Genomic DNA, 17,960 nt, shown 5'->3' on the forward strand with positions numbered 1-17,960 from the left:
ATGATAGGAGTGACTGTTGCAAAATGGATACAATAAATGTGTTCTTCTTAGCAAGAATCTGAATTTACATTTTTACAAAAAAAAACATTATTAACAAAATAATAGTTTTCCAATAAGTATTCACAAATTTACATTAAACGAATAGAAAGAAATAGAATAAACTGACAAAGGATGTACAAATCTAAAATTAGACTGGTTCACCCATGTAATTACATCTGTAACCAAAGTGGCAGAATCAGATTAAAAAAAAAAGATAACCAGGACTGCATAACACTGACATTTTTATTAGAATTCATTTGTAACAAATGGAACTTGTGTCAGCAAAGAACTGATTTTCAGACACACTTCTTTCGCCACCGATGTAACGAAGTAAGAAAATAAAAAGCACGCCTTTCATCTTGTAAAACATTTACGCGTACTACTAAGTAGAGGTAATTGTATTTTTAACAAGCCATTTTACAAGTTTATTTTTTATAACTTTTTTTTTTCAGTCTATGCATCCAAAACAAGAGCAAAGAACACAATTTGTATTATTCTTGTGTAGACACTCCAAGCTTCAATGGCAAAGCCACAAAACATATGTAAAAGGTGGAATTGTCAAACTTTTCTAGAATTTTTTTGGAGTATCGGGAAGATGTTTTTTTGTTAGCAAGGCTTGCCATCGAAATGGAAATAAAGGGAGAAAAAAAGCATCTGCACTTTTCTCAACACAAAACCATTTTTTTAAACGTATTGTGTTATTTACACAGATGTGGATTCTATAGCACAATTGGTTGTTTTTGTTGCTGTTTAAAGATGGATTCAAGTAATAACATTACTGGGTGTAGAATCAATAGGGCAGTGCATAGTACAAAGTTTTAGAAAGTGCAATTCTCCCCAAAGGGCCCACATCAATGTCCTCATCTTTCTTTAAAACTAACCAAGTGTTAAAGAAAAAAAAAAAGAAAAAGAAATTGAGAGCTATAATGTAGTTCTATACAAATTGTGTTTATGTTTTCTTTCAATGTAACTAATTACAAAATTATACATAACTATACTAATATAGGTAAATTATAGCACCGTACCAATAATGCTTAATAAATGCATTTCTGCTTTTGATGTATTTTGCAGATAAAGATGCTTTTTTAATTAAGTATCATGATAATACAGACAATACACAGAAAGTGGAATGCACATCAATGATTTTAACTAAATCTACATTAAGTAAATGAGAGAATGGGTTTAAGCAAAAACAAATGTTTTTGTAACATGATGTTTTAAAACATTTAGTTCTGTTGCAGTGACTATAAAAATATGATCTATGCAATAATAAATATTTAAAGAGATGATATAACTTCTATTCTTGATTGCAATTGCGTAACAAACAGAACAATTCCTGTTCAGACAAGAAAAATAATAACAAAGATACCCCAAGAAAAGCACATTCTTTTTTTATGTTGCTTTGATATATGTCTTTGAATCCGAGGTAGCCTTCCATTTTTATTAACAATTACAAAAGTGCTATGACAACCCTTCACAGAGGCTATTTTTCAAAATGACTGCCAAGCATGAAGTGAGCACGTGTGGATAAAAAAAAAAAAATCTGCACCTGTGATGAATCCAGAAATGCAAACATTCTCAAACCTGCTTGATAATACTTTGTTTTACATTGTTTATTTCATGTAAGACAGCTGGCTAAAATGAGCAGTGAGTCAACACAATGGCACAACATATTTTGTGTAAAAAAAAAAAGTTACTGTAATAAAGTGCCTACTTGTGCTATTCAAATGGCAAGTCTCATTCCAAAATGCACTCCAAAAAGTGCTTTTTTTTTGCTCTCACCCACTGGAAGCAACCGTATTTTTGGATGAGTTATTAATCATAAGAACACACTTTACTAGGACCCACTTATGCCGCAGCCAACCAATATTCTGGGCAGTGCAGCCAATCAATTCATTAGCACCTAGTGACATTACAAAGGCACACCGATTACCAGATCATTTTCCAGTTGCTAGATCCTACTGAAATGATAAGCTACATTAAACACTATGCAGGTAGCAAGTTTTGTGTTTGATAGCTGAAAGATGATAGAGAAAAGAGCTCTTGCTAGTGTAGAAGTGCTAATAATAATTACTCATCTCTTACTGCTCTCACTAAGAAAAAATAAAGGGTTAATGTGACATAAAAGACGTCATTCAAAAATACATATTTCTAAAATAAAACAGATATGACATTATGGAAAGTGAACTGAGAAGTCCAAAAAAAAAATAATGTAGCTTAAAAGCATTAAATATAAGGCACTCTAAATGCAAAAAGAAAAAAAAAAGCATTTCAAAACTGCCATGATGCAAAAATCTACATTATTTCTAAGCAGAGCAGTGATTTTTGGCTTTGCCCTTGTGTGATTTTTTTTGTTTTTCTATTTTTTTTACATAGTTTACAAATTATATCTTTAATTATATAGCACACATAATAAATGATTTGATACAATTTGCATGAAAACTCTTTCATACATCTTATAATACAATATATTTCTCTTCCATAAACACTGACCTTTCTTGCATGCACATACGCTGTATAATATACAAGATGGTTTATTATTGCACTAAAGGGATAAAAATATAAAGCGGTTTCATAAAATACATACATTGTGAGCACATAGAAATGTGTCTATCTATTTGGGCGGCGAACCTAGCATATCACTGATGTGCATTCCTCATTTCTTTCCAAATAAATGCCAAAAAGAATAAACAATGAAATGCAACCTTCAGGATGACATGAGATGGTCTTATGGATTGTAAAAATCTCCAGACTGATTAACAAAATGAAAACATGGAAGAACAGATATATATATGTGTGTGTGTGTGTATATATATATATATATATATATATATATAGTGTTTGTATGTGTGTGTATTTATATACATATACTGTATATATCATTTTATATATAATCAGGTTTACAGCAGCTTTATACTTTGCGACTCCCTGTTGATTCCAAGCAAAATGAAAAAAAAAATAGCTTGTCTTGTTGCAAAAATAGATATGTTAAAAATGTCATAAAGTAACTGGAAATAAAGGCTGTGATTAAAATAAAAAAAGGGATGAAAAGGATGATTTCATGTGAGGGTGCACAAGAATGTGCATAATTTTAAATGTTATAGTGTCTCTAATGAGAATTATTACATATAACAGTTCTACCGCATAAAAAAAAATAATACAATTCTTGATCGAAAATTAACAGTTATGCAATGTTTTATTTACTTCTTATAAATTTTTTGTTAAAAAAAAAAGAAAAAAGAAAAGAAAGTTTACACAGTTAATATTGAAGCACAGGTCAGCAGTATCTTTACAATACTAAAAAACTAAATAAATGACTTTGATTTTCTTTAGACACTTCCCACCCATTTGTTTTACTAATGCGTTATCATGATTGTTGATAGAGAAGGGTTGACATCGCTGCAAAGACTGCACTTGTCTTAGGAAGGCGAAGCTGACGTATTTAACATCCTGCTGTTGTATTCCTAAGCTTCAATCTTTGAACACTCATGCGGTCTCGGAGAGAATAATGTTTCTCATTTCACTTCTTTCCTTCCATAGCATTTGATTCCTTGAGACATGTTGGTGAAATGAATCCTTCAGCTGTTTCACCAGTCTCAAATTTTACATTTGCTTAGGTTATTGAACTGTGTATTCTTGGTCCACCCAAAAAATAGTTTGTATTTTTCTATTTTTAATTAATTTTTTGTCTGGTTCCAATTATTGTAATTGGTCTTTACCTAGGAGTTATCAAACACTTCCCAAGCACACTTTATGGCTCAGAGGAGGCTCTCTGGATCTTGAAGGGCCTGCAGGTGAAATCCAGCATGGGACGAAACCTCTACGTTGCATAGTGATCAAAGCTGCCCAAATACTCAAGCCCTGCTCGATAACAGAACTGATACTGGTCCTACAAAAGAAGAAAATGCTTTTGAAAACAGCTGACATATGAGAGGAAAAAAAACAAAAGTATGTCATAGTTCAGAAATTTGGCTTGACCAGAGTATAGCAGGTTAAACATGTCAAAAATAAATCACTGCTGACTGTTTTTGGATATTGCACTTGTGCATATTTTATATTCTATTCAACTATAATTGTTCTGTGATGTCAGGGCTCTCTTTTGTTGTTATAAATGTCTTCTTTGCAGTTGTTCAGAATACATAAGAGAAAAGTAATTCCAGAAGTCATGACAAAGGTACAAATTGTAACATTTGCAAAAAATCTAAAGAGGCAGACTTGCCCACAAATTAAGTTATTCCATTCTGTATACATCTGTAATGAATTGTGTGGATCTTAATCTTAAAACTGGGGAAATGAGAGGTAAGTTTTCCAACTGTATTTCCCTTGTCTTTCCAAAAAATGTAGGTTTGCTGATTTCTTATAAACAACCGAAATCCAGGCAAACTGCTAAGTACACAGAAATACATATATAAGAGCTGGTTTACCTGTCAAATAATTTGCATTTCTGAGATTCATAAGGCAGGAGACCTGATAGTTCTCCATTTCAGTTAAGTAACACTTACAGATTTGCCCCCCTCCTAGACTGTGACTAAAGAGTAAAAGAACAAACAAAAGGCTAATGGGCTTGTCTCTCTGTCATTCTCCTTTTCCCCTATCAGCATGTGCACATGGGCACTGCAGCACAACTAACTGGTTCCTTATACTACTTCTTCCTCTCCCAGCTATTGACTTTTGCAATACAGTGAATTGTGGGAAGCTGATAGCAAGAAAAGCTGAAATGAAAAGCTGGAAAAGTCTGATACTGGAAGAAAAAACAATATGTCAAAGGAATAGAAAAAGATTTGGAGTGGAATATATATCATTAGTCGTTGTTTGGTGTTTTCTCATGTGGACTAATATACAAGTATGGGCATTATTCAACAGAACAGAAAACAAAGGGCCAGAGGAGATAATGCTTACATTGTAGAATTCACTGTACTTTTAATGCAATAAAACTATGTCAAAAGTGGGCATTTTTGTTCATTTTCACAGTGTTTAACCACTTCAATACAGGGCACTTTCGCCCCCTCCCTGCCCAGGCCAATTTTCAGCATTCAGCGCTGTAACATTTTGAATGACAATTGTGCGGTCATGCAACACTGTACCCAAATGAAATTTTGATCTTTCAAAATTCTAAATGTTTTTCAAAACAAATAGAGCTTTCTTTTGGTGGTATTTGATCACCTTTGCGGTTTTTACTTTTTGCGCTATAAACAAAAAAAGACTGATAATTTTGAAAAAAACGAAATATTTCTTACTTTTTGCTATAATAAACATCTCAATTTAAAAAAAAAAAAACAAACAATTTTTTTCCTCAGTTTAAGCCAATATATATTCTTCTAAATATTTTTGGTTAAAAAATCGCAATAAGCGTATATTGATTGGTTTGCGCAAAAGTTATAGTGACTACAAAATAGGTTATTGATTTATGGCATTTTTATTATGATTTTTTTTACTAGTAATAGCGGAGATCTGCGATTTTTATCCTGACTGCAACATTGCAGCGGACAGATATATATGCTATAAATAGTCACTGATTACTGTATAAATGTCACTGGCAGGGAGGGGGGTTAACACTAGGGGGTGATCAAGGGGTTTAATTGTGTTCCCTGACTGTGTGTTCTAACTGTGGAGGTGATGGGACTCACTGGGGGAGGAGACCGATCGATGTTCCTATATACTAGGAACACACGATCTGTCTCCTCTCCCCTGACAGACATGGATGTCTGTGTTTACACACGGAGTTCCACATTCCTCCTCCATTGCTCTGTCATGAGCGATCACGGGTGCCCGGCAGACATCGTGGCTCCTTGGCGACATGGCCCTGTGCCGGTGGGTAGCGGAGGATGTCCTATGATGCCCGACCAGGATAAAAAATACCCCTCTGCGGACGTCATATGACTATGAGCGGGTTGGGAAGTGGTTAAACAGAAGAGAAATGCTGATTTGTATTTTCATATTGTACTTCAGAGTCCACTGAATTGTAAGGAAATATGCCTCATTTTGCAAGCTCTTGCAGTTTTATAAAAACAGGAAATATTTCAAGACTAATGGAGTTTACATGTCAAGGTTTTCAGTAAACATAACTTGTCGATCTCACTTGATTATCCATCCTGAATTGGTGTTCGGTGATAAACTCACTACATTGATTCATTAAAGCTTTACAGCCAGCTCAGAAAGAATAAAACTTTCTGAATCAACAAGTACTTTGGCAAATATGCAGTTGTATCAATATCCAAAAGGTACTGTATGGAAATTCAAGCCTGTGAAAACCTCAACCGTTATCTGATGCTGGTAACAGCCTGTGCAGCACCTCATGCTTTTGACAGCATAAAATAACACTGGTGTATCAATGAAACAAACAGCTAAGAAGAGACATTAAAGAAAAGATGAACGATAAATAATGGCAATGAATCTTACATGGGCATTGTTAGTTAGCAGCCTACTCACCTCTGTCTGTACCATTGCAGGTCGCTGTGTTCTCAGCATTTTGACAGTCTGGAAGATATCTACAACACCTTCATATCTCATCCTTTCCAATACAATACTCAGAGTTATGAATACTCCAGTCCTTCCTACACCAGCACTGTTACAAAAACACAAGAATGTTAATAGATTGTCGGATGAAAAGTGTTTAATTTAATTACAAGCAAAGCAAAAGAATAACAAAATAATATGTGATTAATTTTACACATTAATGATTTTCCTGTTCAAGTCATACTTTAGCTTTTTTGAAACAACTTCTGCTAATTGCTTAACATTTGCTAAGAAGACTCCAAAATACTGAAGATAACAGCAGAAGTAGAAAGGAAATACATTCTTAAAAACAGAAAAGGAGTTTTCATACAAGCCTCCACTTACCTCTTAGCTGCAAGGAAATTCATATTTAAAGTTCACAACAGAGGCACTGAAATTTCAGCTCTTCCCTTCTTTTTTCTGGCAGCAGGGACATGGCAGCCTGCCAGCCTTCTATTATAAACAAACATTAGGTGCTGTAAGCACAGACTAAAATCTGACTTCAAAGTCTCTATTGTGATTTTGAGGATACATTACCCCAGATTGCCTACACAGTCTGGACACAGGAGTGCTTGCAGGCAAATTAAGAGGAAGGCTCTATGTAAACACCAAAAGCGTAGGAGTTGTTCACCTAGCAAAGAGAATATTCACATTGCAATGTATCTGTTCTGTTATGAAGCTGTGCTGACTTTGAAAACCCAAAGGCTGAGTTTTTGCTAGCACACAACTAAGTATTTAAAGTGAACACAGCTTCACCTTATTTATCACCATTCACTTTTCAAAATGAAGAGATATTTTGCAATGTGAACAGATGCAAAGCCTTAATTTATTTAATAAAACAATCTCACTGTTTACAAGAACCTTGCACAGTTAAAAATATAACAATCAAGAACTTGCACTTACCACAACAATGATTACATATGAAGTTGCGGTACCCCAAGATATTAAAAAACTTTCATACACCACAAAGAGGAAAAAAAACTGCACCATGTTGGAATTAATAACTATGTGAATCCACCAATATGGCTGAGTAAAAAGCAGTTATAACATAAATGATCTCATCCCAAACAAACCTGAAAATGCATGTGCTAACTGAAATATATGCAAGTAAAATAGCAATAAATAGTGCTTGTGAGGATTCCAAACAAAGAGCAAAAAATAAAACTAGTCCATTTACAAGTCTTCAGCCTTAAGAAATACCAAATCCCTCTTCCAAAGAAAATCAATTAGAGCAATGAAAATGTTCACACTTTCACTGTGGGCTCAAAAGGACAAACTCTCACCTCCTTAGTTGCACCTTTAAATTATAAAAGCTCAAATTGGGAAGGTCCTCCTTTAATTAGCCAGGATAGAGGAATATAAACTCTCCATTTCTTCAGAGCCAGCTCCATGACCAATGTACACCAGTGCCAAACAGAAAGAAGAACAAACAAACCAGTGCTCTCACATTTGCATCATAAAACCAAATTGTTTATTAAAATACACTCACATTATATAAAATGTAACAATCGCTCTGCACAAGTACACAGGAGCTGCTCTAATGAAACAGACTGACAGCTCAGGATCCTCTGTATTCAAGCAGGGCTGCTGTGAGCGATTTCTCTTTTGTAACTCAGGGCAGACCCAATGTTATGGAAACGTTAGGAAAAGGAGGGGTATACCGACCACAACTGTATTGTTAGTAAGACGGAGCAGAACGCACCCTCGTGGCTAACAGAAGCTGGAGTCAAGAAAAGACTAGAAATGCTTAACACAAATAAATCTCCAAGATGAGATGGCTTACACCTGAGAGTCCTCAAAAAACTCAGCCGGGTTATAGCTAGAACAGTATTCATAAACTTTGGAGACAGCATACGGACAGGAATTGTACCAGCTTATTGGAGAAATGCCAATGTGGTACCAATATTCAAAAAACAGCAGAGACATATTCCTGGAAACTACAGGTCAGTCAGCCTAACATCAATAGTAGGTAAATAATTGGAGGGGATGATAAGGGACTATATCCAAGAACTTGCTGATGAAAACAGTATCAATATTAGTAATCAGCATGGGTTTACGAAGGGTCGTTCCTGCCAGCCAGACCAATATGTTAACATTCTATAAGGAAGTGAGCTGCCATCTAGATAGAGGGAGGCCTGTGGATGTGGTGTTACATAGTTACATAGTAGGTGAGGTTGAAAAAAGTCCATCAAGTCCAACCTATGTGTGTGATTATATGTCTGTATTACCTTGCATAACCCTGTATGTTGTGGTCATTCAGGTGCTTATCTAATAGTTTCTTGAAACTATCAATGCCCCCCCCTGAGACCACCACCTGTGGAAGGGAATTCCACATGCTAGCCGCTCTTACAGTAAAGAACCCTCTACGTAGTTTAAGGTTAAACCTCTTTTCTTCTAATTTTAATAAGTGGCCACGAGTCTTGTTAAACTCCATTCAGCAAAAAAGTTTTATCCCTATTGTGGGTATTTGTGAACTGAAATCATATTCCCTCTCAAGTGTCTCTTCTCCAGAGAGAATAAGTTCAGTGCTCGCAACCTTTCCTCATAACTAATATCCTCCAGACCCTTTATTAGCTTTGTTGCTTTTCTTTGTACTGGCTCCATTTCCAGTACATCCTTCCTGAGGACTGGTGCCCAGAACTCGACAGCATACTCTAGGTGCGGCCGGACCAGAGTCTTGTAGAGTGGGAGAATTATCGTTTTATCTCTGGAATAAATCCCCTTTTTAATGCATGCCAATATTCTGTTTGCTTTGTTAGCAGCAGCTTGTAATTGCATGCTATTGCTGAGCCTATCATCTACTAGGACCTCCAGGTCCTTTTCCATCCTAGATTCCCCCAGAGGTTCTCCCCCCAGTGTATAGAACGCATTCATATTTTTGCCATCCAAATGCATTATTTTACATTTTTCTACATTGAACCTCATTTGCCATGTAGTTGCCCACCCCATTCATTTGTTCAGATCTTTTTGCAAGGTTTCCACATCCTTCGGAGAAGTTATTGCTCTGCTTAGCTTAATATCATCCGCAAATACAGAGATTGAACTGCTTACCCCATCCTCCAGGTCGTTTATGAACAAATTAAACAGGATTGGTCCCAGCACAGAACCCTGGGGGACCCCACTACACACCCCTGACCATTCCGAGTGCTCCCCATTTATCACCACCCCATTTGTCCCGTTGTCAGGGACATGCTGGCCATAGTGCACCCGAAGCTCCTAGGCAGAGGCAGATGTGCAACTACAGGTGGGCATCTTGCCGGACTTGCGAATGCATATGCGCATTTGCTAAAATGCACTCGAACGTTAGCCATTAATGCTGGTGCCAAATGGCCTATATAAGGGCAGCAGCTGCACTAGTACATTGCTGTCTGATCTGCAGCTTTACCCCGTATACCTGTGATCTCTGCTTGATTCCTGCGTTTGACCCGGCTTATCGTGACCATGCTTGCTCTCGCATCCTGACCTTGGCTTGCCTTAAAGACTTTGTTATATCTTCCATCTGCCTGATATCCTGTTGCCAACCTATGCCTGCACCTTAACCATTCTCTGCCTGCTGTTTATGCTGATACCTGATCCTCTGTTGCTAACCTGGCTTGTCTGACTCTGCATCCAGTTATTCGTCTGTCCTGCTCTGCAAAGTGCCTGGTGATGCTGGTCCTACATCTGCTGTGTGCCTGCATCTGCTGTTCCTGTTGCCATCCGCTGCTTTAGCCATCCAGCCCAGCTCAGGTGACACACCTACCACACACTTCTGCAACCAATGGAAGATCCTGCAGGCACTCTTACCTCACCGTGATCTCGCGGCTACTGTTGCAACTTTAGTGGTCCTTGAGCCGGGGCTGTACAAGAGGTCTCTCTCTACACGTCAGGCTCTGCTATGAAGTACATGACAGGTGTATTCGGATTTTGCAAAGGTATTCGATACAGCTCCCCATAAACACTTAATCTACAAACTGAGGTCTGTAGGCATGTACCATAGAGTTTATTCCTGGATAGAAAACTGGTTACGGGGGCGTTTCCAAAGGATGGTGATAAATAACGTGTACTCAGACTGGTCGTGAGTGGTAACTGGGTTACTCCAAGGCTCTGTCTTGGGACCAATTTTGTTTAATTTATTCATAAATGATAAAAAGGATGGGATAAATAACTCAATCTCAGTTTTAGCACAACAAAAAGCAGGGTAACAACTTCACATCAGGGTATAGAAATTTTACAGAAAGACCTGAATAAAATAATGGGATGGGCAACTACATGGAAAATGAGGTTTAATGTGGAGAAATGTAAAGTAATGCACCTGGGGGGCTAAAAATAAATGCAAACTACTCACTAGAGGGAGAACCTCTGAGTGAATCAAGGATGGAGAAAGGTATGGGGGTCCTAGTAGAAGACAGACTAAGCAATAGCATGCATTGTCAAGCTACAGCTACCAAAACTGTCAGAATAGTAGCATGTATAAAAAAGGAGATATACTCCAGAGATAAAACTATAATCCTGCCATTTTATAAAACTCTGGTCAGGCCAGATCTGGAGTATTGCGTCCAGTTCTGGTCACCAGTCCTCAGAAGGGATGTGCTGTTGCTGGAGACAGTCCAGAGAAGGGCAACAAAATGAATAAGGGGACTGGAGGACCTCAATTACGAGGAATGGCTACAAGCACTAAACATATTCTCACTTGAGAACTCGCTTGAGAGGGGACTTGATAGCGATTTACAAATACCTCAATGGTGATCCCAGTGTAGGAGAAAAACTATTCAGTCTCAGGGAGTGTAAAAGGGACCTGGGGCCACACAATGAGATTGGAAGAGAAGCGTTTAACCTTAAGCTGCATAGGGGGTTTTTCACTATCAGGGCGAAAAGGATGAGGAACTCCCTTCCACAATTGGTGGTGTCAGCAGGGAGTATTGCTATTTTTTAAAAGACTTGTGGACTAGCATCTTAAAGAACACAACATACAGGGATATAGGAAATGATTATCGACACTGACACACATACACCTACACAGGTTGAACTGGTTGGACTATTGTCTTTATTCAACCTTACCTACTATGTAACTATGTTACTATGTCGACAACTTGACAACAAGTCTTGAATTTAAAGGTCCAACTAGAAAGGTGAGAGTATGCCTTTTTGAGCCCATGATGGAGGAGTGAACATTTTCATTGCACTGATGGATTTTCTTTGGAAGAGGGATTTAGTATTTCTTAAAACTAAACACTTGTAAATGGACTGGTTTTGTTTTTTGCTCTGTGCTTGCCACCTCCACAAGTACTATTCATTGCCCCTTTCCTAGCATTTATCTCAGTTAATGCATTGACTATTTTCAAGTTTGCTGTTTGGGATGAGATCATTTATGTTGTAACTGCTTATTAATCCATAACGTCGGTTCACATAGTTAATATTTTCATTGCGGTGCAATTTTGCAAAGGTAAAGTTAACCTAGGGTAATGTATAAGCTGAAGCTGTTATTGGTTTAAAAATCAAACAATGTTAAAGCAAAAACCATGTTTTTTTTTTTTTTTCTTTGCATAGGTTTGGGTATTCCAAGTAAACACTGCTTCATCATATTCACTTTACGAAATGAACATTCTCTATTCCTCTAGCAAGTCAATCCCAGTGTCATTTTTAAAACTTAAATAAAAACTGTAATTCCCTCTTTGGCTAAGTAATATTTGTTTCACTAAACAAAAGCGTTAAAAAATAAACGTATATTCTCCAGAGTGTGGAATGATGCCTACGAAATTGTATCAAACAATTAATTTGCACCCAACAAAGTATTACATGCTTCTGTTTTAATTAAAGAAAGCATGTCAGTTCCAAGACATTAATAATTTACCCACAAGCTACTGTCCAGTCGAAGTCATGAGATAACCAAAGTGATTTATGAAGCCAGAGAGAATAAATAACCAATGTTTCCAGTAGACAATATAAATGTTACCTTTGATTTCTTTTACCAACAAAAGCAAATCCAGAAAGAATTAAACTTGCCACTGGCTGTTTCTCTAGCAGACAGAGCAGTTCCATCATGTGTGTTATGTACCGTTTTATGACTATCTCACAACCTTGGCAACACCTTTAAATTGTAAGACTTACATGTAAATCTTACTTTTTATTATAGGAAAAACTTTATTAAAACTGTGTGATGCCCGAATGTACATACAGCATACTTTCAATGTAAACCAAGGTGCTCCTGCACCTTTCTGTGTTATTTAGCAGAACAAACATTCATTTTCTAGCGTATAATAAAGTGAGTGTAATAAAATAAATAAATAAATAAATAAATAAGTAAAATTATCTACTCAGAGGGGTTTAACACCGTGCATTCAATAAAAACTCAGAAAGCACCTGATGCTCTAATATTGGAATTCCAAAATAATTTGTTTTTTTCTTAGGTATATCTAAACCCAAGAATAAAAAATGTGATATATTGCAGATTGTTGGTCTTTAGACATGGAGGCTGCAGTTTTCTCTAGCGTTTTTTTCCCTTTATTTTCACCTGATGATCCTGCAAATGACACACTTTCTGTCTTATGCTGTGTACACACGGTTGGAATTTCCGACAACAAATGTTCAATGTGAGCTTGTTGTCGGAAATTCCGACCGTGTGACATTTGTTGGCGGAATTTCTGGCAACAAAAATTTGAGAGCCGGTTCTCAAATTTTCCTACAACAAAATCCGTTGTTGGAAATTCTGATCATATGTACACAATTCCACGCATGCTCGGAATCAAGCAGAAGAGACGCACTGGCTATTGAACTTAATTTTTCTCGGCTCGTCGTACCTCACCGGGTTCTTGACGTTCGGAATTTCCGACATTTGTGCGAATGTGTGTATACAAGACAAGTTTGAGCCAAAATCCGTCGGAAAAAAATCCAGGATTTTGTTGTCGGAATGTCTGATCCTGTGTACGCAGCATTATGCCCCGTACACTGACATTGATCGGACATTCCGACAACAAAATCCTAGGATTTTTTCCGACGGATGTTGGCTCAAACTTGTCTTGCATACACACAGTCACACAAAGTTGTCGGAAAATCCAATCATTCTAAACGTGGTGACGTAAAACACGCACGTCGGGACTATAAACAGGTCAGTAGCCAATAGATTTAATCTCTTTATTTATTCTGAGTATGCGTGGCACTTTGTGCGTCGGATTTGTGTACACATGATCGGAAATTCTGACAACGGATTTTGTTGTCGGAAAATTTTATAGCCTGCTCTCAAACTATGTGTGTCGGAAAATCCGATGGAAAATGTGTGATGGAGCCTACACACGGTCGGAATTTCCGACAACAAGGTCCTATCACACATTTTCCGTCAGAAAATCCGACCGTGTGTACGGGGCATTAGTGTGATAATGCTCACTCATTGTACTGGACCTATGGGTTTAATGTTAGGGTTTACATATAATCTAAACTGTTGGTTGGCACTTTGACATTTCTGGGTTTTTTAAAGTTTTATTGGGTCAACATCTGTTAAGAGAAACCTGAAAGAATTTGAAGACGGCCCTGGCTTTTGAAAATTCTATTGTCTGGCTGTAATACTGAACTATTAGCTTCAGTACTTTGTAAAGCATTGACCAGGACAAGCATGCCGATTAAAAGCTCTAAAGTGGCCTTTCAAAGGATCATGGACAATGATGAGGACAGATAGACAGATTTAAACATAATCTCTTCTTCCTCCTAATTATCTATATTTGAATATAAATCGTCGTATATACAGTATAAGGGGTCATTGTATATAGCAGAAACATACAGCATATATATTTAGATCCTTGCACTGATTTTACAGACAGGGTAGATTTACTAAAGCACTAGAGAGCTTTTACTTACAAAGTAAACATTCATTTGGCCTAGTAAATAAAGTGAAGCTGTGTTCCCATCAGTTATCCAACCATGTGCAAGTAAACATTTTTTATATTTTTACTTCTCTTTGGTTGACTGTGCATAAGCTATGTGAACCTTTACTTTGCAAAACTAACATTCTCTTCATCTTTATCACTATTTGACACTAGTCCATTAGATACAATCTAAGGAGACATTACCTAAATTATAGAAATAGATGAACAGTTTTTGTCTGAGTTATAAGTAATGTAAAAAAAAATGCATATAACCCACATCACACATTATTGTATATTCAGAAATCCATCCATGTTGTGTCAGTTGAATGTAAGTTATCTGGTCCCTGATCACAATCTGTAGATAAAGTTCCCCTGCACAATGTCTTGTACTAATGATGTGTTAATCTATGTCATCCCTTTGACAGCTGCCAGCCAAATGTGTGCAACTGATAGCTGTCAGACCTGGCTGCCAATGATAATTTTGGTTCCTACTGACAATCATGTGATAACTTTGTCAGCAATGATTGTAGAGACCCCTGCAGTCTGTAGATGTCAATGCACCTTTGTTTAATAATGTAACTGTCTGATACAATCATAACATTGAAAAAATATAAATATGTTTCTTTACCTTGTTGTTTATTTGGCAGTCTATACTTAAAACAGGACCAGGTATTTATTTAAACATTGTGATGATGAAATCATTATATATATATATATATATATATATATATATATATATATATATATATACAGTCAGAAAAATTTAAGGGGGTCTGAATACTTTCCGTCCCCACTGTATATACAGTCAGGTCCATAAATATTGGCACATCGACACAATTCTAATCTTTTTGGCTCTAATTTGAGGGTATTTACATCCAAATCAGGTAAACGGTGTAGGAATTACAACAGTTTGTATATGTGCCTCCCACTTTTTAAGGCACCAAAAGTAATGGGACAATTGGCTGCTCAGCTGTTCCATGGTCAGGTGTGTCTTATTCCCTCATTATCCCATTTACAAGGTGCAGATAAAAGGTCCAGAGTTCATTTCAAGTGTGCTATTTGCATTTGGAATCTGTTGCTGTCAACTCTCAATATGAGATCCAAAGAGCTGTCACTATCAGTGAAGCAAGCCATCATTAGGCTGAAAAAACAAAACAAACCCATCAGAGAGATAGCAAAAACATTAGGTGTGACCAAATCATCTGTTTGGAACAACCTTAAAAAGAAAGAACGCACCGGTGAGCTCAGCAACACCAAAAGACCCGGAAGACCACGGAAAACAACTGTGGTGGATGACCGAAGAATTCTTTCCCTGGTGAAGAAAACACCCTTCACAACAGTTGGCCAGATCAAGAACACTCTCCAGGAGGTAGGTGTATGTGTGTCAAAGTCAATAATCAAGAGGAGACTTCACCAGATGTAAACCATTGGTGAGCCTCAAAAACAGGAAGGTCAGATTAGAGTTTGCCAAACAACATCTAAAAAAGCCTTCACAGTTCTGGAACAACATCCTATGGACAGATGAGACCAAGATCAACTTGTACCAGAGTGATGGGAAGAGAAGAATATGGAGAAGGAAAGGAACTGCTCATGATTCAAAGCATACCACCTCATCAGTGAAGCATGGTGGTGGTAATGTCATGGCGTGGGCATGTATGGCTGCCAATGGAACTAGTTCTCTTGTATTTATTGATGATGTGACTGCTGACAAAAGCAGAAGGATCTGCTCATATTCAGCAAAATGCTTCAGAAAACCAAAGAGTTTTTTAAGGGAAAGAAATGGAATGTTATGCAATGGCCAAGTCAATCACCTGACCTGAATCCAATTGAGCATGCATTTCACTTGATGAAGACAAAACTGAAGGGAAAATGCCCCAAGAACAATCAGGAACTAAAGACAGTTGCAGTAGAGGCCTGGCAGAGCATCACCAGGGATAAAACCAAGCATCTGGTGATGTCTATGTGTTCCAGACTTCAGGCTGTAATTGACTGCACAGGATTTGCAACCAAGTATTAAAAAGTGAAAGTTTGATGGATGATTGGTAATCTGTCCCATTACTTTTGGTCCCTTAAAAAGTGGGAGGCGCATATACAAACATTTGGATGTAAATACCCTCAAATTAAAGCTGAAAGTCTGCAGTTAAAGAACATATTGTTTGTTTCATTTCAAATCCATTGTGGTGGTGAATAGAGCCAAAAAGATTAGAATTGTGTCGATGTCCCAGTATTTATGGACCTGACTGTATATACAGTGGGGACGGAAAGTATTCAGACCCCCTTAAATTTTTCACTCTTTGTTATATTGGAGCCATTTGCTAAAATCATTTAAGTTCATTTTTTTCCTCATTAATGTACACACAGCACCCCATATTGACAGAAAAACACAGAATTGTTGACATTTTTGCAGACTTATTAAAAATAGAAAAACTGAAATATCACATGGTCCTAAGTATTCAGACCCTTTGCTGTGACACTCATATATTTAACTCAGGTGCTGTCCATTTCTTCTGATCATCCTTGAGATGGTTCTGCACCCTCATTTGAGTCCAGCTATGTTTGATTATACTGATTGGACTTGATTAGAAAAGCCACACACCTGTCTGTATAAGACCTTACAGCTCACAGTGCATGTCAGAGCAAATGAGAATCATGAGGTCAAAGGAACTGCCTGAAGAGCTCAGAGACAGAATTGTGGCAAGGCATAGATCTGGCAAAGGTTACAAAAAAATTCTGCTGCACTTAAGGTTCCTAAGAGCACAGTGGCCTCTATAATCCTTAAATGGAAGATGTTTGGGACAACCAGAACCCTTCCTAGAGCTGGCCGTCCGGCCAAACTGAGCTATCGGGGAGAAGAGCCTTGGTGAGAGAGATAAAGAAGAACCCAAAGATCACTGTGGCTGAGCTCCAGAGATGCAGTCAGGAGATGGGAGAAAGTTGTAGAAAGTCAATCATCACTGAAGCCCTCCACCAGTCGGGGCTTTATGGCAGAGTGGCTCGATGGAAGCCTCTCCTCAGTGCAAGACACATGAAAGCCTGCATGGAGTTTGCTAAAAAATACCCGAAGGACTCCAAGTTGGTGAGAATTAAGATTCTCTGGTCTGATGAGACCAAGATAGAACTTTTTGGCCTTAATTCTAAGCGGTATGTGTGGAGAAAACCAGGCACTGCTCATCACCTGTCCAATACAGTCCCAACAGTGAAGTATGGTGGTGGCAGCATCATGCTGTGGGGGTGTTTTTCAGCTGCAGGGACAGGACGACTGGTTGCAATCGAGGGAAAGATGAATGCGACCAAGTACAGGGATATCCTGGACGAAAACCTTCTCCAGAGTGCTCAGGACCTCAGACTGGGCCGAAGGTTTACCTTCCAACAAGACAATGACCCACACAGCTAAAATAACGAAGGAGTGGCTTCACAACAACTCTGTGACTGTTCTTGAATGGCCCAGCCAGAGCCCTGACTTAAACCCAATTAAGCATCTCTGGAGAGACCTAAAAACGGCTGTCCACCAATGTTTACCATCCAACCTGACAGAACTGGAGAGGATCTGCAAGGAGGAATGGCAGAGGATCCCCAAATCCAGGTGTG

The 17,960-nt window shown here is 37.7% G+C and overlaps 1 protein-coding gene across 35 annotated transcripts in view; it reads right to left on the bottom strand.

Moving 5' to 3' along the window:
- Positions 1 to 261: 261 nt before the first annotated feature.
- Positions 262 to 17,960, bottom strand: part of PTPRD (protein tyrosine phosphatase receptor type D) — a 2,697,868-nt gene continuing 2,680,169 nt past the window's right edge. For all 35 annotated transcript variants that reach the window (XM_073635233.1, XM_073635225.1, XM_073635219.1 and 32 more), the window contains 2 exons: positions 6,469 to 6,604; positions 262 to 3,928 (listed from right to left, as the gene is read on the bottom strand). In XM_073635233.1, the coding sequence (XP_073491334.1) occupies positions 3,860 to 3,928; positions 6,469 to 6,604 (205 nt within the window). In that variant the 3' untranslated portion in view covers positions 262 to 3,859. The remainder of the gene's footprint in view (positions 3,929 to 6,468; positions 6,605 to 17,960) is intronic.

Source organism: Aquarana catesbeiana, linkage group LG01 (assembly GCF_042186555.1).
Source record: "Aquarana catesbeiana isolate 2022-GZ linkage group LG01, ASM4218655v1, whole genome shotgun sequence".
NCBI classification, from domain to species: Eukaryota; Metazoa; Chordata; class Amphibia; order Anura; family Ranidae; genus Aquarana; species Aquarana catesbeiana.